Raw genomic sequence first — 19,980 nt, 5'->3', positions numbered from 1 at the left:
TTTATTTATTTATTTTTTTGCGGAACCAGGGATTGAACTCAGTCCTTTGCACTTGCCAGGCAAGCACTTATTCTACTGAGCCATCTCCCCAGCCCTATACCACTTTTTTAATACATGCTTCAATTGATGGGCATTTGAGTTGTTTCCAAGATTCAGCTGCGACAAACTGTGCTGCTGTAAACATGGGCATACATATATTGCTGTGGTATGATGTTTTTAAATCTCCTGGGAAAATACCCAGAAGGTGACTAGCTGGGCCAAATGAGACCTCTAATCCTAGCTTTCTGAGGGATCCCCACAATGCTCGTACCAGTCTACATTCCCACAGCAGTGCAGAGGGTTCCTTTTTCCACGCAGCCTCTCCAGCACTTTTTGATGCGGGGTCTCTCCATGGAGCAAGCCAGGCTGGCCGCCAAGCCATGGTGACCCTCCTGCCCCAGCCTCCTGAGTGCGGGGATCGCAGGCATGCCACCACCTTGCCCGTGGCCCTGCTGCTCTTGATAAGCCGGCAGGGCTCACATGCAGCAGAGAAGGCTGCACGGCCAAGCCTGTCCTGACCGAGTGCAGGCGCGCACTGGGGTCGGTGCAGAGGGCCACGCAGTCAGACAAGAGCCTCCGTGAGGACTTCGCACAGGTGGCGGCTGGGGGGGAAGGAAAACAGTCCTGGAAGATGTTTTGTTTTCTTAATCCTTGGTCACTTCTGTAAAGAAATTCTAAAAACAGTAACTGGAAAAGTTTTGTAGACCCCTGGATGGAGAGTCTCCCAAGGTGAGGATGCGGAAACCCTGCTTCCCAGGACTTCGGGCTCTCAGCACCAGCCCATGCTGACGCACCTTGCCCCTCTGTGCGGAGGAGGAGGGACTGCGGGCGCTACTGTGGAGACTGCACTCTGTGACCTACTATCCTGCAGGGGCACTTCCACGTTCAGATTATAGGCAAAGCGTGGACAGACTTTCTGCCTTGAAATGCCGGAAGGAAGAGCAGAGTGGTGGCAAGCCCTTGGCCAGGGCTCAGGTGAGGCCAGTAAGGGACCGCCCCTTCCCTTTCCAGGGCCTCTAGGGGCTGGGGACAGCGCTGCACCCTGCTCTCTGGTGGGGCTGCTACTTAGGCTACCCGGGTCTGAGAAAGGCATTCGGAGAGCAAGGCTATGTGCCCCCAGTGAGGGCAGGTGGCGGCACTGTGGTTTCCTGCAGCCTCTGAGTGAGGAATATGCTCAGTGACACACTGATGGGGACATGCTACACACTGACACTCCGACAGGACACACTACACGTGGTCACCAACTCTGCAGCTGGAAGCAACTCACCCACAAAAGTCCCGTGCCTCGGCCCTCAGGATCCTCTTGGCAAGAGGTAGCGCCTGAGTACTCAAGGTGCCATGGGGTGCCGCCATGTGGGAGTGGCTCCCTAAGCCCTCCTGGAGTGGGTGTCACCTCCGGGACCACACTCCAGGGGCTGGGCAGCCATCTCTAACCCCACATGACTCCAGCTGCAGGGGGCAGGTTTTGTCCCCACTCGGGCCCCTGAATGGTCTGAGGGGTCTGATGACAGCCCTCCATGGAGTGAGGGGACTCTCCTCCCACTGCCCCCTTTTACCAAGCCCTTCTTCTGGCAGAAGCCCCTGGACCCCAGGCTCCTCAGCATCTGGGCACAGAACCCTCTTCCCTTGCCTGCTTCCACCTGGCCTTCGGTGCCCAGCCGCAGTCAGCTCTTCCTGGGCATAGTCCTCACTCACCAGGGATAAAGCCAGCCTGGCACCAGGCAGGGGGAGCCTGACGTAGGTTTAGAGCAAAAATATACCTCTTGAGTTTTCTGTTTGGGGGCAGGGGCTAGCCAGGTCTTTCAATGGGGTGTGACCCTCAAGGTCACACTGCTGGCCCCAGCTCCTCCCTCTGCGTCCTGGCTCCCTCAAGGCGAGCAGCTATCTTCCACTGGACCCCTCTGGTTTGCGGCTCCTGCCTTGGACCCTGGGACGTGGACAGAGCCCCTGAAACTACAAGCCCAAGCAAACGCCTCCTCGTGTAGGTGGCAGGTGTTTGGCACTTTGTCCCACTGGCAGGAGAGTAGAGAAGACAGATGGGATGGGATGGGTATGGGGGCACCAGTGCTCTGTGAACCCCATTTCAGCCCTGCAGGGTGAGGAAGTGATGCTCAGCCCCTGCCTCAGTCTCCCCACCTGTGGCCCCCACCCAGTCCTTGGAACCCCACGTGACAGGCTCCCACGGGTGTTTCCATCGTTTATTGAAAACAAACATCTGTGCGCTATGTACAAGTCCGGCTCCCAGTGGGCAGCGGGCAGGGCCAAGCTGGGTGGAGCAGAGCGGCAGGGGTAGGGTGGGGCGGGGCAATCTCCGGCCCTAGGGCCAGCTTCCCCCTTCCTGTGACACCACCTCCACAACACCACCATCCCCAGCCGAGCCAGGGGTCCCTTCTCAAAGCAAAATAAATAGGCAGACCTTCCCCGGGCCCTCGGCAGCCAGCAGCTACCAGTGCCGAGAACTCTGCTGGCCTGGCTGTCTGCGGGATGCCGCAGGCAAAGGATGCCCCAAAGCAGGGCAGGGTGAGGGGCCGGGCCAGACCCCGAGGCTTTAAGGCAAAGCAGGGTGAGGGTGTGCGTAGCCCAGGGCCGGGCCAGCCTTTGGCACGATCAGGGAGGGCAGCCGCGGAAACCGCAGGGCAGGGCCAAGTCCGGGGTGGAGGTTGCGAGGATCCACTGGTCCTCAGCCTCCCTCTCCACAGACTGGCGGGTGACACTGAGGGACACAGGGCAGGCCCTAGCCACCCAACTTCTGGCCCTGCAGGTGTGCTAGGGCTGAGCTCCTCACAGTCAGCAGAGCGTGTCTGTGTTGAAGGAGAGCTGGGCCTGGGGACAGAAGATGCGCAGGCTGGGGACCGCCCTCCAGCTCCAGGACGGCGCTCGGGCTGGGCCCCCTCCTCTCCGGGGCTCTCCTGCCCGTCTCCTCACCAAGAGCAGCTAAGGCACAGCCCTTCCCGGCCCTGGTGGCCATCCTCTGTCCCTCCCTCCTCACCCCTGCTTCCAGCTCGTGCCCTCTCCTCTGTCTGTCCCCAGTCTTCCCGTTCACCCAGTCTCAGCTTCAGGTCCCTCGCAGCCCCCGCCCCAGACAGCAGGCAGCTGTTTCTCCGCCGCCGTCCGCGGCCTGAGCCCTGTGCTGGCCTGGCTGCCCTGCCCCGCAGGGCCCGGCAGAGGGCTGGCGGCCACAACTCACGCGCTCCTCCTCGAAGCTGATGAGGCCCTCATCTTCTGTGTCTAGGTCCTCTGGCTCATCTGCCACGAGGGCCCGGAGCTCGGTGGGTGCCGGCCGGGGCCGCAGCAGGCTGAGCAACCGACTCAGGGGGGACTGGAGGGCGGAGGGTGGCTCCGTCTCCTGCTGCTCCAGGTTGTCGCTCTGCTTCTTTGCAAAGTTCACGAACACCTGGTAGGCAGAGCGTGAGGTGGGCGTGGCGTGAGGTGGGCGGGGCGTGGCGGCCCAGTGGGCGGGGCGTGAGGTGGGCAGGCCCTCGGTGGGCGGGGCGGGCATGGGGGTGGGCATGTTCGAGGCACTCACATTGTCCAGGGTGGTCTGGCTGACTGAATAGTCCTCGATGCCCAGCACGCCCACCACCTGCTCCATCTTACTGAACACCTGGGCCAGCGAGATGTGCTCCGACTTGAGCTGGTACTGCACCTTCGTGTGGTGTCGCTCCTGGGGTGGCAAGACGAGAACTCAGGGGCTGCCCAGGCAGGCCCCGCCCCAGGCCCGCCCCATCCCCCTACCTTGAGCACGGCTTCTGGGAAGTTCCGGTTGAAGAACTGCACCACATCCTTCACGGTCTGGCTGGTCTTGGTCCGCACTGTGATCATGTAGCCGTCCCCAAACCTAGAGGTACAGGTCCATGGCCAAAAGCCCGTGCATAGCCTCTGCCTTGCCTGCTGCAGACCCCACCCACACTCACCTGTTCTTTAGGTGCTGGATGCTGCCCAGACAGCGGAGGCGCCCGTTCACCATGATGGCCAGCCGCGTGCACAGAGCCTCGCACTCCTCCATGCTACGGGCAGACATGCGCAGTTGGCACCCAAAAGGGGCAGGGCCCAGGAGGGCGGAGGACTGAAGGGAGTGGGGCACACCTGTGCGACGTCAGCACCACCGAGCGCCCTGTCTTGATGAGGTCCAGAATGAGGTTCCAGAGGAAGCGCCGCGCCTTGGGGTCCATGCCCGTGGTGGGCTCATCCTGGAGTGGGGTCAGGTTCAGCCGTTCATTGCTCAGCCCTCCAAGACCCACCAGCCTCCTCTCCAGTCAAGCTCACCAGGAGGAGGGATGCGGGGTACCCGATCCCCACGCCCCAGGCTCACCAGGAAGATGAAGGCGGGGTACCCGATGAGCGCGATGGCGGTGGATAGCTTCCGCTTATTGCCGCCGCTGTAGGCGCCAGCTGGCTTGTCTGCATACTTGGTCAGCTCCAGTTTCTCCAGTGCCCACTTCACCACCTGTTGAGGATGTTGGGAACAGGGGTGGAGTCGGGGTCATCAGGCTTATGGAAGTTGGTCTCAGGTAGAGGGGGTGTAACAGGAGGTGGGAGGCTGGTAGCTGGCAGGCACGTCTGATGCAGGAGTATGGGGACGCAGGGCTGGGCAGGGGTGTGGGCGCCGGGGGCAGGGGGCAGGGATGCCACTCACCCGAGCTTCATCTTTCCAGGGGATGCCGCGCAGACGTGTATACAGCTGCAGGTGCTCACGCGCCGTGAGCTCATCGAACAGGGCGTCAAACTGCGGGCAGTAGCCGAGGCTCTGCTGCACCTGGAGCAGCTCCTTGAGCACACTGAGGAGGCAGGGTCATCAGCACATGGACCGCATGCCCCCACCCAACCCCCGTGCGCCGGCCCGCACCTATGCCCGTTGACGAAGGCCTCGCCGCCCGTTGTGCTCTCGTCTCCAGTCAGCATCTTGAAGGTGCTGGTCTTGCCCGCGCCATTGACACCCAGGAGGCCGAAGCACTCGCCAGGACGCACGCCCAGGCACAGACGGTCCACCGCCAGGATGCGGCCAATCTTCCGAGACTTGTACACCTTGGAGGCAAGGGAGCTCCCGGTGGCGGTGGCACCCAGGGCCGGCAGGGACTCTGCCCAGTCAGCGTGCCCCGCCCACCAGGCCGGCCCCGGGGCGTTGCTCCGCCTACCTTGGTCAGGTTCTCAATCTTAACCATGTCATTATCCGCGTCTCCGCGCAGCACTCGCTGCCGCTCACTGGCCACATCTATGTCATCCTCCACAGGCTTGGTAGACACGGGCATGCGTCTGGGGGCACAGGGTGGAGAGTTCCTGCCCACTCCTTCCACCCATCCCTGCCGGCCCCACCCACTCAGCTCTGGCTGTAGGCACAGTACAGATGGGCCAGTGCCTGGCCTGGCCACCTGCCCGTCACCACCCAGGGACCACACACTCACTGTGGCTGCCGCAGGAAGTTGTACTGGCACATCAGGGTGAGGAAGAAGCCCACGAAGCCCTCAACTGTCATGGCCACCAGACCACGGGTGACAATGTCCCACTCGAACGGCGACTTCATCTTGTCGAACTGGCCTATGGAGTGGCCAGCTCAGAGGCTCTGGGAACCAGGGCCCTCCCTGGGGCTCCTGGGGCTCCCCACCGGGCCTACCCTACCCTGCCCAGGCCCACGTGCAGCCTCACCGATCTTGGCATAGTACTCGTTGATGTACTCGTTGTAGGCCATCTCCATGAGTCCATGGCCCAAGTTGTAGTTGGGGAAGATGAGGAAGCAGTTTTTCAGGTAGCTGTTCACAACCTTCAGGTCCTATGGGTCCCAGGGTGGAAGTCAGAGCTTTAGCACCAGGGCCCTGACCCATCCTATGGCTTCCTCCCCACCCCTCCCTGCCCAAGTAGCCACCTTGTCATGCTCAAAGAGCTGCAGCAGGAAGGTGGCCACGGTGGCGGTGATGCCGATGAAGAGATTGATGACAATGAGGAACACGTAAGCCGAGCTGGGCACTTCAAACCAGAAGGAGGCTGGGTACATGATGGGGGTGATGGACCACCTGTGGGAGGTGGGTGTGGTCACGGCCAGCCCTGCCCCCCATGCAACCCAGCCACCTGCAGCCCCGCCCCTTACCCATAGAGCAGGAACAAGGACAGCACAGCGGGGAAGTTGGTGGGTGAGGTGTAGGCCGGCAGGTCGAAGACGAACAGGATGATAACACAGCAGGTGGCAGGGACCAGGTAGTTGAGCTGCAGAGGCAGGGGCGGCTGGTGAGGTTCAGGATGACTGGTGAGGGATGGAGGCACAGACAGGGGCAGGAGCAGAGACGCACCATGTCCCACACGTAGTTGGCCAACCAGTAGATGACGGGGTTGCAGCCGCTAACAAACTGCAGGTGCTTGGCCTTGGTGGACTTCTCAGCCACCAGGAAGACCACGAAGCTGGCCGGCACGAAGGACATGGCCACGATGATGAAGATGGCGATGACCACGTCCGTGCCCTGCAGCCTGGGGGAGGCAGTGGCCAGTTGGGCGCCATGTTCCAGGGAGCACAGGTGCCACCTCCCTCCCCAGCCCTCAGGCCCGCCCCACCTACAGGTAGTCCAGGGAGAGGCTGGCACTCGTCTTGTTCATGGGGTGGTTGGTGACGGTGATGCCTGCACACAGGGAGGGCAGCCTCAGCCCCCGCTGCCCCCAGCCCCTGTCTCCCCGCCGGGCTCCCAAGCCCACCATGCCTGGCTCACCATAGGCTGCAGGGTTGCCCTTACTCTTGGGCAGGTTGGCACGCAGGATGGCATTGTTGAGGCTGTTGAGGTAGGTGGGCATGCTGTGATAGCCTTTGTTGTTATAGAGCACCTGGGGAAGGGATGGGCTCAGAGAGGTGCCTAGGGGACAAGGGCCAGACACCAGCTGGGCACCCGGGCAGCAGCTTACCTGGGCCACCCTGCGCACCGCAATCTTCCGCACCATGGGTGGGGCCCGGGCACCAAACGAGGCCGGGATGGACTTCTGGACGTTACCAAAGGTGAAGGCGCCATACCTGCAGGTGGGCCGGTGGGAGGGCCAGGGAGGCCAGGTGAGCAGTGGGCAGCAGCGCCCTGCCCAGCCGCCCCCACCCAGCTCACCGGTGCAGCCGGAAGCGGTCGGAGGTGAAAAGCAGATATTCCGAGACATTGTGGCCTGAGACGTCCATCAGGATGTCACCTGTGACCACGCGCATCTGGGGCGGGTGCCCACCCACACTGCTGGGGCAGGAGAAGCCTGTGCCTTGCGTGGAGCAGGTGCAGCGGACCGGCTCACGCACCAGGCGTGGAAGGGAGGGCGCAGAGGTCCACATCTCTGTGGGCGCAACACGGCACGGTGAGACACAGCCCTCCTGGCTCACGTGCCTCGCACCCCCAGAGAGCCCTACCTGGCCCAGTGGTGGATGGCATGGACGTGTTCCAGGGTGGCAGCGCGTCCTCATCCAGGGATATGGGGGAGTCAGACGGGGCGGGCGAGGGAGGGGGCGGCACGAAGTTGGAGAGCGGCAGCCCCTGTGTAAAGGACTCCAGGCACATGCTGTCGAAGAACCTGGCGGCCAGCGCGCGGGACTCGCCACTGCTCAGGTTCAGTGTGGGCCCCAGTGAGCCGTTGGCAGGAGACTTGAGCACGCAGGTGGCACCCACACCTGAGGGTAGTCGGAACGTGCTCACCAGCTGCTGGGGGCTGGCATCTGGGGACAGCCGCAGACTGGAGAGGGCACAACAGTGTGAGCTGGGGCACCCGTGTCCCCCACCCTCCCCATTCTGTCACCCTGGTAGTGGCCTCACTGGTACTCCCGGCGCTCCTCATTGGCATAGGGGATGAAGTTGCCGCGGGGCTGGGTATAGTTGTGGTACTGGGAGGGTGACAGGACCAGTGGAGGCAGGTCACCTGAAGGGGAGCAGGAGCCCCTAAGCAGGTTCCAAGTACCAGCAGGGGTCCCCAGGCCTTGGTGCCCGCTTCCCAGTTCCTACAGTACCCAGGTTTGTAGTCTGAGACCACAGGAGACAGAACTCGCCATGAGCCCTTGGGTGAGATCTGTGGTGGGCATGCAGGCCCCAGGATGTTTGAAAGAGGGCCAAGGACTTCCTGGAACCAGATGCCAACAGCGCCCCCACCCGCCCTGTGCCAGCCCAGGTGGCCAGCCCCAGTGGCCATACCAATCTCAGGGACAGACAGGGCCACGGTCATGGCTACGCAGACGAAGAAAGCAGGCAGCAGGATCTGTGAGCACAGTGCTTTGGAGTTGCGCCGCGCGCAGTGGAAGCGCTTGACCAGGAGCCCATGGAACTGTCGCACCTTCAGCCACCAGCCCTCCAGCTTGCGGCTGCCCTGGCCCACACAAGTGAGGGCCTCCGCCTCGGCCTCTGCACAGAGAGGGCAGCTCAGTGGGCACCCCATGCCCCACCCACCCACCCTATCTCACTCAGCCATCCCCACCTTGTAAGCTGACGTTGTCTGGGTCCTGCAGGTTGTCAAACAGTGGCCGGTAGTCACCATAGACATCACTGTAGCCAGCTCCCTCGTCCCCGCGGGCAGAGCCCACCGATGATGCCGACTGCAGCGACGCCTGGGACTGGGTCAGCTCTGAGCACCGGGCCAGGTTTCCCGACTGGCTCTCCGCAGACACCGGGCAATCTGCCCCAGGCAGCACGTCCTTCCTCGACTCCTTCATGTCTGCCAAGCCACAGGGAGCAGCAGAGCTAGGAGTCAGCCGCCCCCCAGGACCACCCAGCCCCAGCTCCCTGGTTCTAATGCGTCCAGGACCTGCAGCCACCATGTCCACTCAGGAGAGACCCCAGAGACCAGGAAGGGGAGGCATCCAGGCCTAGGTACTGCCCCATGTGTGGCTAGTGTGGGCTAAATAGGGGCACCCGGGGCTCTCACCGGCCTCGCTGTTCTCCAGGGACTGGTCCTCTTCTGACACCTTGAGGAATACCTCCTCCAGGGTGGTGTCCATCAGCCCAAAGCTGCTGAGGTGCAGTATGTCCAGGCTGTGCTCCAGGTGCTGTGGAAGGCCGGGGTGAGCCCAGCACTGTGAACACTACACAGCCATGCACCACCTCCTTCCCCGTCCCCAGCCGCTGTCCCCTTCCTCATACCTGGAAGAGGCGCTCAAAGCCCCCCTTCTTAGCTGCCTCGCTGGGCAGGATGTAGGAGAGCTCGGTGCTCGTGTCAGACACCAGCAGGCAAGATGCCACATGCTTGCGGATGAACTGAGACACCTGGGGCTCTGAGCAGCTACTTAGCGGTACCCGGCCTGGGGGGCTGGATGCTAGCCCTGGCTCTAGGAAGGCAAGAGAGTGGAGTAGATTCACTGGGGGCTGGGCAAGAGGAACCCCCAATGGGAAGCCAATCAGGTCAACACGGGAGCGCAAGAGAAGGAGGCCAGGCCCACTGGGAGGTCTAGGCCATAGGGACGAGGGGGAGTGCCCACACTCCACCTTGGGGTCCAAGGCGTGGGGTCCTAGGGTGAGGGTGGCCTGAGCCCAGCTTGAGCAGCCTCAGCACAGACCTGGGGGGGCCCCAGGCTCGGCAGGCCGCTTGACCAGCGTGAGGCGGTACCCGTCGCCGTAGGCGCCCTTGAGGAAGAGGGGGGAGCCGCAGCACTTGAGCTTCCCGTGGGAGATGATGGCGATGCGGTCCCCCAGCAGGTCAGCCTCATCCATGTGGTGGGTGGACAGGAGAATAGTGCGTCCTGGAGGACGTCCAGGTCCGCGGTCAGGGCCAGGTGAAGGCAGCTGGGTGCCCACACAGCCTGCACTGCCCAGTGCCAGCCACCCCGTGTACCTGGTTTATATTTGAGGATGAGATCCCAGATGGCACGGCGAGCATAGGGGTCCACACCCGCGGTGGGCTCATCCAAGATGATGGCGCGAGAGCCACCCACGAAGGCGATAGCCACCGAGAGCTTGCGCTTCATGCCTCCTGACAGAGTCTGTACCAGCGAGTGCCGCTTATTGGAGAGCTCCAGGTCCTCAATCATCCTGGGGATGGCAGGAGGGCAGCAGGCTGACCAAGAGCCAGGCTTCTACCCCACTGCTTGTTCTGAATCCAAACACCGTCTCCAGCCCTGTGCCTCCCCAACTTGCCTTGTACCCACCCTGCATCCCCCCACCTCCTATGCCCCTGCCTTGCCTCACCCAACCTCCCTCCGGTCTCAGCCCCACCACACGTACTTGTCCATCTCCTTGTGGATCTCCCCCTGCGCCATGCTCTTGAGCCGGGAGTAGAACCAGAGGTGCTCCTCCACTGTGAGCCGGTCAAAGAGCACATTGTGCTGCGGACACATGCCCAGGTTCTTGCGGATCTCGTCCATCTCTGTGCGGATGTCGTGCCCGTAGATGGTGGCCGAGCCCGAGGTGGGTGGGAACAAGCCAGTCAGTATGGACCTGGATGGGCAGCAAGGTGAGGCTCTGCTCTGGCAGGGACCCCCCCCCCCCAGCAGCAAGGGAGTACACTGCTCTGGCCCTCACATGGTGGTGGTCTTGCCCGCGCCATTGTGGCCCAGGAAAGAGACCACCTGGTTCTCGTACAGGTTGAGGCTGAGCTTGTTGAGGGCCAGTTTCTTGTCGTTCTTATAGACCTTGGTGAGCTTGTCTACACACACAACCAAGGGCAGGTGGGTGGGCTCCTCCTCCATGCCGCGGGTCTCTTCTGTACGGAGTCATAGGTTAGCAAAGTGCACAGGCAGCCCCACACTCAGACCCAGCATCTGCCCAGCCCGACGTGCTGACTCAGGCCTCACCAAAGCGCCGGCTTTCCATGGCACAGGCCTGGTCCTCCTCCATGATGCTGAGGCGAGGGGCACGCGTCCAGGGCCAACTCCACTCCCAGGCCTCTGCCCGCCCGCTGCCCAGCCAGTAGGACTTCTGCAGTGGGAAGTACCAGGGCCGGGGCAGCCCGTACATGCCTGGGGGTTGGGGAGAAGAGGGCAGGCTGACCTAGGGCCTGGGGTGACTGGTCGTCCCTGCTGCCTGTAGGAGGCAGCCCAGAGGGCTGGCTCCTTGCTGGCTGGGGACCCGCCTCTGGCCTCTCCCCTGCTCTTCCACGACTGGGTCAGTACCTGGGTGCACAGCCTCAATGTACCACGTAAGCACACCATAGACCACTGCATCCACCACCAGCATGGTGACAGCAAGCAGCAGGTTGAAGTCGTCCCCTTCCACCGGGGACTGACTGAACGTGTGCCACTGAATGCCCACGCCCGCCACCTCATACAGGGCAAAGTACTTGGAGCCCAGGCCGAACGCTGTTGTAGACATCAGAGACTGAGGGGACAGACAGACGGCAGCGTCAGTGCCAGCCTCGGCGGCCCTGCTGCACCCAGCCCTGGCCGCCTGTCCTCGGGCCTCACCGCGATGCACTTTTCGAAGGCAGTGATCTTGTCGTGAGCCACTTCCTCTCGGATGGCCACATACATGTAGGGCACGTAGCTCAGGAAGTAGATGATGCCACCACAGGCCGACGCCAGCTTGGCTTTGGAGTACAGCACAGACACCAGGAAGCTGCAGCAGACAGGTCGTGTGGCCACCAGCCTGGTTCCAGAGGGTATCCCCAGACACGGGAGCCCCAGCTGCACCCCAACTAACCAAAACATGATGGTGGCCACGGCGTAGACGGCAAGGAAGAGCCAGATGATGAGCACGTGGCTGTGCATGAGCACCTGGCCATACTTGAGGATGGCAGTGAGCGCGGTGACGGAGATGGACAGCTGCACAAAGCCCGTGATGAACCAGGCCACCCAGTGCACGGCGTTGTTGAGGCCCATGGTCTTCATCACCTGCAGAGAGGGGTGCAGGTAGGCCACTGGGGGACAGTGCCCAGGAAGCAAGGACCTTTGGCTCTCGCTGGCCCCGGGGTGCCACGGCAACCTCAGCCCCACCTCCTTCAGCCGGTGCTCCTTCTCTGCCACAATGTGCTGGATAGTCATGGCCACCGAGTACACCCAGGAGATCACCATGCACAGCGGCATCATGTGCTCGATGACGAACAGGAAGCTGGGGGGGTAGGTGGGTGTGAGGGGCTCAGCTTGGCCAAGCCAGCCCCCTCCTGCCCCAGGGCCTGTGCTCACTCGTCCCGTGTGTAGCAGGGGTAAGGGAACATCTGCACGTAGTTGCCGGGCTCCACCACGTCATGCCCCACAAAAGTGTTGATGATGGCCCTCTCCATCATGTCTGTGGAGTGAGGTACAGCGGTCAACACCTGGCCCTCCACCCCCCACCCTGCCCACCACCCGCCTGCACCACTTGCCCTGGATCCACACGAAGCCGTAGAGAAAGTAGAAGCGGCCGCCAGTGTTGGGCCCTGGCCGCCAGTAGGCACGGCGGATTTCATTGGTTTTTTCGGTGAAGCTGGAGTTCTGGCGGATCTTGTAGTGCACGTGTGGAGGCAGGGAGCCATCCTTCCGAGTCTGGAAGATGACGCCTGGGAGTGGAGATGCAGCAGGACTGAGGGCATGGCTTGGAGAGGGGCAGAGCAGAGAGGGTGGTGCAGGAGAGGCGTGAGTGGCACTGTGGGGTGGGCGCAGATAAAGCTGGGGAGGATTTAGAGCAGACACACGGGGTAGGAGGGTAAAGAGGCCCTGCTGGCAGGAAAGAGCTGTGGGGCCTTGGAGCAAGGAGCCAGCAGGCAGGCACCACTCACTGGCAAACACGGTGACATTGTCTTGGTAGGCCTGGTTGAGTGTGTAGTTGACGATGCTCTCCTCATCCGGAAAGCCCTTGAAGATGTCCACGCTCACCTGGAGGAGGGACACTGATGGAGCCCCTGGGCAGGTGTGGGCTAGGGGCGTGGCCTGCCACCCCCATAGCTCTCCCACCAACCTTGGACATGAACTGGATCCAGCCACAAGCAGCATTGTCAATCGTGTCCAGCTGCTGCAGGAGTGCTGTGCCATTGGGCAGAGAGAAGTTGTCCTGGCGCAGGGCAGGCGGAAGTTCCTCCAGTGACAAGTTCAGTGCCTCCGGGTGCAGCCGCAGATCTGCCACGTACTGGGGGTGGAAGACCAGCTGAGCAGGTGGCCCCTCCAGGTGCTGCTAGGGGTCCTCACCCATCACCCCTCTCCCACACTCTGCACCTGCTGTAGCCAGTGCAGGTGCTGCTGCAGCCGGCCCTGCTCCAGGAAACTTCGGATCTCTGCTGAGATGTTGAGCCAGACCTGGGCGTAGTGAGTCACGTTGCCCACAAAGGCAAAAGTCTCGTTGGCCTGAGGAGGGGGTTGGCAGAGCATGGGCTCCAGGAGGGACTGCACCAGCATGGGGGTTCTCTGCTCTCTTGCCTGCCCATGCAACTGGCAGCCCCAAAACAGCAACCCCTCTCTCCCTCTGCCTGCCACCCAGCCCAACGGTCAAGCAGCTGTCTTCCTAACCCCTTTCTCCATGCTCTCCCACCGTGTCCTTGGGGTGCCCTGATACTCAGCCATTGTCTCCCCTCCCCTTGTCCTAGGGACCCTCCGCTCCCAGGCCTCAGCCCCAACCGCAGCCTGTCCTCTTTCTTCCTGGCCAGTTTGCAGCCTTGGCTTCCTCTATTCCAGATGAGTCCTGCCCCAAATGGCCCCTCCCACAACATGGGGCCGGGTCTCCCGGCACATCCTCTTTCACCAGCAGGGGGCGCCCCAATGGGCACCCCACGGAGAGCAGCCCCGGAACTCTGCACCTTGAGGCCCGGAGCTCTGTGGATCTCCACTTGCGGAGGTGGCACAGGAGAAGTCAGAAGCCGGCGCCCCGGGTCTCACGTGAAGCCTCCCCTCCGGGGGTGACCTACGGGCCGCCTCTGCACAGGGTCCCCTACCTACAGAGCTCCCCGCCCAGGTCCTCCGGCACCAGCCAGGAAGACCCAGCTCGAGCGTGCACCTTGAGGATGACTCGGTCAGCCTCCGAGCCCGCTGGCGCATACAAGATTTTGGGGTTGCTGGTCATGAGGTGCACGAGAAGGCCAAGGTTCCGCTGCTCCTTGCTCGTGAAACCCAGAGAGCTCATGTTGCCCCTCCGCAGGGCCTCAGGTTCGATGGTGCTGAGGTGGAGGACAGGGTGTCAGGGGCGGGCGGGGCTTGGCCCAATCTGGGTAGGGGCGCCAGGTCCAATGACGGGAAGGGGTGTGGGGGGCTGTTGGCGGGGAGGGTGGGGGGTGGGGGGGAGGCGTGGATATGGGCAAGGCTGAGAAAAGGCCCAGCACCCAGCGAGACCTCAAGGTAAGGCGGTGAGTCAGGAAGACCATGAGGCTAGGCTCTTGTCCTCCTAGTGGCTCCCACCCCCACCGGATCTCCCCCACCCCCAACCTACCGGTTGTTGCCACACAGGATGGGCTGCAGTCCTGCCCAGAGCTGCACAAAGGCGGAACACTGGCCCTGCAGTGCTTCGGGGGAGGCTGGGGCTGCTGCAGCTGGGGTGCCCTCCTCGGCGGTGGCACTGGAGTTTGTGCCCAGCCCTGTTCCTGTGCCATTGGCTGTGCCCCCTGGGCTGCCAGCTGGAGGACCTGGGACGCGGCCAGTGCAAGCACCCTGGGGGAGCAGCAGGGCCAGAGCAGACAGCACATCCACATCCTGCAGCACTTTCTGGGCATCCAGCAGGTCCCCAAAAAGCGCCTGCAGCCTCCGTGGGGGTGGCGCCTGCTGCTGAGCATCAGAACTGTTGGGGGCGTCCAGGCCCAGCTGGGGAGAGAAGGACATGAGGGCAATGCAGCCGAAGGCAGCGAGGGCTGGCGGGGCTCTGCAAGTGGTGACCAAGGTCAGGGTGGGTGAGGAGGGAACCAACAAGAACACACTGGGGAAGGAGGCAGGAGGGGAGGCCAACCTGGGGCTGGCAATGCAGACCAGGCGACAGATGGGCCAGGACCTGAGTCATCAGCAGGCACTGGGTGCCCAGCCACAGACCCCGCACAGCTCCTGCAGCCGGGTCCCCTGGCAGACAGGGCCTCACCTGCTGCGCAATCTTGGCCATGTCCAGCTGGTTCCGGAGTTCCGAGGCCAGGCCGGCGAAGCGCTGGGCACGCTCCCCAGCCTGCCCACTGCAAACAGCATCCTGATAGCCCTGCAGGGCCACCTGCTGCCCCTCTGGCATGGTAAGGATCCGGCCCAGGTCCCCAGAGCCCCGGGTACATGTGAGCTGCTCCAGGAGGGGAGGGGCCAGCAGCAGCTCCTGCACAGACACGAGAGGCAGCTGGCGCTGCAGAGGCAAAGGGATGCCGCCAGGAGGCCAAGGGCACCATCCCACCCAAATGCCAGCTTGAAGTCTGCTGGGGTCCATAGCACAGGGGGCACTCAATCATTATCCTGCCACCCTTCCCACGCCAACTCTCAACAGGAGCCCCACATTACCAAGGGTGGGTCAGGGCCACCAGAGGCAGGCGGCACATCTCAACCCCCAGAAGGCCTCTCACCTCCATGTGGAACAAGGGGCTGCTGCCCAGGCGGCTCCAAGGCTCCTGACCTCTGGAGAAGCCTGGCTCTCCATCCAGCATGGGCAAAGGGCCAAAAAGTAGGCGGTACACCTGGGGTAGAGGCACAGCTCAGCCAGGGTGCTGCAGACCCTCCGTTTTTCTTTTGCTGCCACCAGGGGGCACAGGGAAGCGGAGGGACTTGGCCCACACACAGGTCCCTCACCTCTGGGGGGTCCACTCTGGCAGCCAGGAGGGCCTGCACTGTGCTGTTGGGCAGCGACAGGTTCTGCATCAGGAACCGCCAGAGCTCCTGTGGGTCCCGGGCCACCGAGTCCAGAGAGAAGGGTGCTGGGCAGGCAGGTAGACGAGGCTAGAGGTTGGCTCTGGCCTCAGCAAGGTGGCCCCAGCCCCACAACCCCCAAGCAGCCCAGCCAGGCCCCACAAGCGCGTGCGGGGGAACAGAAGACTCTCAGGAGATCCAGCAGAGCCCAGTCTGCATCCCCACAGCGCACCTGCAGATCCAGCCGAATGGCTCTCCCAGGTGGTTGGGCCCAAGCTTAGGGCTTCCAGGTGCTGACGCAGGGCCTCGAGCTCTGAGCCCAGGCTGGGCCGCGCAGGGTCGAACAGGTTGCCCTCTTCCACCACTCGGTTGAGGCGCTCCAGCAGCTGGGTGACCCTGTACCACCATAGCTGTCACTCACACTGAGGAGCTGAGGGCAGGGTTGTCACTCCCAGGGGTGGGAACAGGGACTCACGTGGAGTTGGCATACTGTAGGAATCCAAACTCATCCCGCTGGCCATCTGGGCACAGTGACTGCATGACGGGCAGGATGCCAGCAGACGTCAGGGGTGAAGCCGTGTAGAAGGCTGGAGGTATGGGGAGAGGAATAGGGGAAGGACAGGGCGGAGGGGGGAGATTTAGAGAAAATCAGAAGATAGAGACGAGGGTGGAGACAGAGCACCTGATCCTCCAGCTGTGCTAAGGCCAAGAGTTCTGGTGCCCAGGACTCTCGGAGGTCAGAGGTCAAAGGCCCACCTGCCACCCCTTTCCCTACAACACCCCCAGCATCACTCTCCCCTCAGCTGGGGCAGGACCAAAATACCCTGGCACCACCCTGCAAAAAATTCAGGTGTGGTACTGCCCACAGAGCCCAGGGGAGCACATGCAGACCCCCACTGGGCAGTGACCTCTGACCTCTTGGGTCACCTGGTTAGCAGAGTGAGTGCAGGAGCCTGCAGGAATCTGAAGGGAGAATGCCCAGGCTGACCCAGGTCAGGCTAGCTCAGACAACCCCCTTCCTCAGAAGACATGGCCAGGCGACTCCCCAGACATACTTGGGAGAGGCCCTATGGCTTTAGAGACACCAAGTGTAGGCCAGTGCCCTGGCCCTTCACTGCCCACACCCCTCCACATGACCGTCCGCCCTGGCTGTAAGCCCGATGCTCCTGACCGCAGAAGGGGACTCTGCAGGACCCCGCCAGGGAGGCTGGGAGGGCTGTTAATGCAAGCGGGAGGGGTGCTCAAGCTGCACCGGGAGGCCCCGCCAGGCCATCCTGCAGTGGCCACCTGGCCAGCAAGGAGGCAGCCACTCACTTACACACTGCATGCAGGCCGGCCGAGGAGGACAAGAGACCATGCGGGGTGGGGGGACAGGTCAAAACAGAACAGAGGAGACCAGTGAGTGCCGAGCTCGCTAGGGAGGGCACCAGTGTCATCCCTGGCCTCCAGGGCTGGCCACAACCTCCACCGTCAATCAAGAGACCATGCCTGGGGAAAGTTCAGGGCGGGTGTGGACACCCCCACCCTTGGGCCTGCCTGGTGCCCCACCCTGTCTGCCACCTCACCTTCCTTCACAGAGATGGTAGGCTTCTTCTGCCGTAGCCCCAGCAGGATGAAGAAGAGAACTAGCGGGATGAAGATCTCGAAGGCCAGGACCCACTGGAAAGGGCAGGCCCATTGAGGTGAGCTCCACACAGGTGCCTGGGGCTCCCACAACCGCAGGGACATGCACTGGCCCCGGCCCTCCCTGCAGGGCCAGCCCAGCCAGACCACACACCCCAGGGGCCAGGGATGGTCAACACAGCCCTTCAGGTCCTAGGATTCCTGCCCTCCCCCCCCCCTTACAGGCCATTGTAAGAACCACTTGCCTCTGAGGAGGCCAGCAGAGACAAATCAACCTGTGGTCCCCCTGGGCCTGTGCATCTGCCAGCTCATCCCCTTTCCCACCTGCTCAGCCACCTGGACAGGACCCTGGAACTATCTGAACCACATGCTTACAGCTGCCTGACACCCCCAGGGCCTCCCTCCTTTCCATCACCTCTGGAAAAGGAGGCACTCACTGGCCGGATCCACCCCATCCAGGGCACAGGGCCAGCCATGTTCTGGGGGAGCTACTACAGAACAGCCCCCGACCTACACCAGAGGGGGTCCCTCGGGTAGAGTCCTCCCACCCTCACTACTCCCAAAATATCAGTGCTCCTTGCGGTAGCCCGAGCCCCACCCCAGCAGCATCTACTGTGCGGACAATAGGGCTCTGTGATCTGGAACACCATGCTGTGTGTCCGCACCCCACGCCCGCCCCAGCCAGTGCCAGCCTCCACCCCCTTGCCAGCCAGCAACCAGGCCAGGGCCAGTGAGGAGGTGCTGTGGGCGCCCCAGGGCTGCAGGGCCAGAGTGAGCCATACACACCCAGGGCAGGGAAGCCGAGGCAGGGTCCCTGCCCAGGTGCCACCCTGCCCACACTGGCCTGCCACTGGGCACCTCCACCACTGTAACTGCAGCAACAGGCCAGGCTGCTCCCTATCGCCATAGCAACAGCTGCGCAGGAACTGCAGGAGGGGGAGGAGAGCTCTGGTTGGCCGGCGGCAGGCAGGTGGCCACAGGGGCATCTGATTACAGACAGGCGGCACAGGTCCAGCTGCACCTAGGGGCCTCATCTGGGTGCCTACAGGTGGACAGCCTGTCCCTTAATACCAGCCCTGTGTCCCCTTGTTTTGCTAGGAGCTAGATATCCCCCTAAACTTCACCCCTTCCCTGCAGCCTGAGCCTCCTAGCCAGGGGACACATAGGTAAGAACGTACACCTCAGGTACTCAGTGACAGTGGCCCTGTCCCCCACTGAGAGCAGCCTGTGACAACAGGGCAGAAGAGAGGACAGGCCATGTCAGGCAGCACAGCACTTGGGAGGAGGAAGCACACCAGACTCTGGCACTCAGCTCTGAACAGGTGTGCCACACAGGCGGCAAGGCAAAGCCTCCACCCACTCAGGTCTTGCCCTGGAGCCCTGCTGCAAAGTCCAGGACCTGCCCAAGAAAGAGGGGTCCAGCCAGCCCAGCGCCAGCAAGGGCTGTCCTCCCTCGCCGCAGTGCCTGGAAGAGTCCTGGGCACAGCCCAGCCTCGCAAGCAGGGTCACTGCTCAGGACACCAGGCGCTGCCACCTGCCTGCGCCCTGGGGCGCCCTCTGAGTGCAGGGACCACACTGCTGCCTCTGCTCCCGGGCCTGAGGGCCTCCCAGGCAGCTGCCTGGGGCTAATTCCAAGTCAGCTTGCGGTTAGGGCTGTAGACCCTGTCCTCCAGACTTCTTGCCACCAGGCCCTGGCCACTGGAGCAAGGAGTGCCCAAGCCTGGCTCCCTGCCAGGGCCAGGTGAGCAAGGGAACTCTGCCAGGCGGTCGGTCGGTGGTGATGGTGGCGACCGCACCTTCCTGGTGCCCCAGGGCTCTGCTGTGGATTTCAAAGCCTTTCTGGAGGAACCCAGGCCACAGGAGGAGCCACACAGCCTGGGCCTCCTCAGCTCCCAAAGCTCTGCACCCTGCCCTGGGAAATCCCAAGGGCCCAAGCCTCTCTGGTTCCTGAGGCCAGAGCACGGAGGACAAGCAGATGCCGTGTAACACCCGCAACTCCTGCCCCTGACCGCGCTTGTGTCCTATGTGCTCTGGGCCACCGGCCGCCTCGGGTCACAGCCGCCCGCAGCGGGACCTGGGCCTTGGAGAGACCTGAGGTCAGCGAGTGCATCCGCCTGGGGACAACTGGCCCCAAAGGACAAAGGGGTGCCGGCCGAGGCTGGCACAAGGACATAAGGATGGTGAGAAAGCAGAGCCGGGGTTGTGGACGTGCCAGGAAGGGGAGGATGGGGCGGCAGCGGCGGCGGAGGCCGAGCGGAGGAGCGCGGCGGGGACCAGCCCGCCCCAAGGGCAGGACGGCAGGGACGCGAGGCCAGCTCCCCGCAGCGCTCGCAGCGGCCCTGGGCCTCGGGCGGGCTGGGGAAGGCAGGCCGGGCCCAGCGCCTCCCGCAGGCCGAAGTCCGGGCCCCACCCGCGGTGGCCCGTGACTCAGCCCTCCGGCGCAAGTGTCCGCGGCGGCGGCGACCCCCGGCTCGGTCGCGCGGCAAGAGGCGAAGAGCAAGGGAGGGGTGGCGCCGCACTGCAGGGGGCGCGGGCGGGCCTGGCGGGCTCACCGGGCTCCGGCGCTTGAGCGTCACGTTCTTCCAGAGCAGCAGCTGCAGCTGGTGCAGGAAGCCCATGGCGGGCGCTCGCCCCTGCGCCACGGCCGCTCCTCTGCGCGCCCCGCCGGGCCCAGCCGCCCGCCTCGC

The 19,980-nt window shown here is 63.3% G+C and overlaps 1 protein-coding gene and 1 pseudogene across 2 annotated transcripts; one reads left to right on the top strand and one right to left on the bottom strand.

The window, feature by feature from the left end:
• LOC101591580 overlaps positions 1-1,743 on the top strand; it is a 12,932-nt pseudogene extending 11,189 nt beyond the window's left edge.
• Positions 1,744-2,223: 480 nt separating this feature from the next.
• On the bottom strand, positions 2,224-19,974 carry Abca2 (ATP binding cassette subfamily A member 2). 2 transcript variants are annotated; one of them, XM_004640376.2, is made up of 49 exons: positions 19,846-19,974; positions 17,236-17,329; positions 16,989-16,991; positions 16,146-16,257; positions 15,903-16,066; positions 15,614-15,738; positions 15,391-15,501; positions 14,931-15,149; positions 14,295-14,662; positions 13,866-14,025; positions 13,091-13,219; positions 12,837-13,004; positions 12,658-12,754; positions 12,265-12,438; positions 12,086-12,188; positions 11,897-12,011; positions 11,604-11,794; positions 11,369-11,519; positions 11,078-11,282; positions 10,760-10,924; positions 10,488-10,668; positions 10,191-10,403; positions 9,802-9,998; positions 9,527-9,709; positions 9,114-9,298; positions 8,899-9,019; positions 8,452-8,688; positions 8,172-8,378; positions 7,800-7,902; positions 7,400-7,719; positions 7,113-7,326; positions 6,922-7,027; positions 6,732-6,843; positions 6,584-6,644; positions 6,321-6,495; positions 6,122-6,237; positions 5,900-6,047; positions 5,683-5,806; positions 5,442-5,574; positions 5,175-5,292; positions 4,886-5,064; positions 4,676-4,817; positions 4,352-4,486; positions 4,126-4,229; positions 3,954-4,046; positions 3,775-3,877; positions 3,566-3,703; positions 3,227-3,433; positions 2,224-2,862 (listed from the first exon to the last, which is right to left on the bottom strand). In XM_004640376.2, the coding sequence occupies exons 1-49, from the start codon at positions 19,909-19,911 to the stop codon at positions 2,827-2,829; spliced, it is 7,311 nt and encodes a 2,436-aa protein (XP_004640433.1). In that variant the 5' UTR covers positions 19,912-19,974; the 3' UTR covers positions 2,224-2,826. The 2 variants fall into 2 exon arrangements, with proteins under 2 accessions (XP_004640433.1, XP_004640432.1); XM_004640375.2 differs by lacking the exon at positions 16,989-16,991.
• Between the last annotated feature and the right edge of the window lie 6 nt (positions 19,975-19,980).

The sequence above is a fragment of the Octodon degus genome, unplaced genomic scaffold (genome assembly GCF_000260255.1).
Source record: "Octodon degus isolate 3935 unplaced genomic scaffold, OctDeg1.0 scaffold00123, whole genome shotgun sequence".
NCBI classification, from domain to species: domain Eukaryota; kingdom Metazoa; phylum Chordata; class Mammalia; order Rodentia; family Octodontidae; genus Octodon; species Octodon degus.
This window is presented reverse-complemented; position numbering and strand designations above follow the sequence as displayed.

Bases quoted from the DNA above. Each gene is read 5' to 3' on its own strand.
- Abca2 (XM_004640376.2), bottom strand. From the start codon at position 19,911: ATGGGCTTCCTGCACCAGCTGCAGCTGCTGCTCTGGAAGAACGTGACG. The intron at 6,238-6,320 runs GTGCGTCTCTGC...CTGCCTCTGCAG, and splicing joins CCAACTACGTGTGGGACATG to CTCAACTACCTGGTCCCTGC. The intron at 4,818-4,885 runs GTGCGGGCCGGC...CTGCCTCCTCAG, and splicing joins GCCTTCGTCAACGGGCATAG to TGTGCTCAAGGAGCTGCTCC.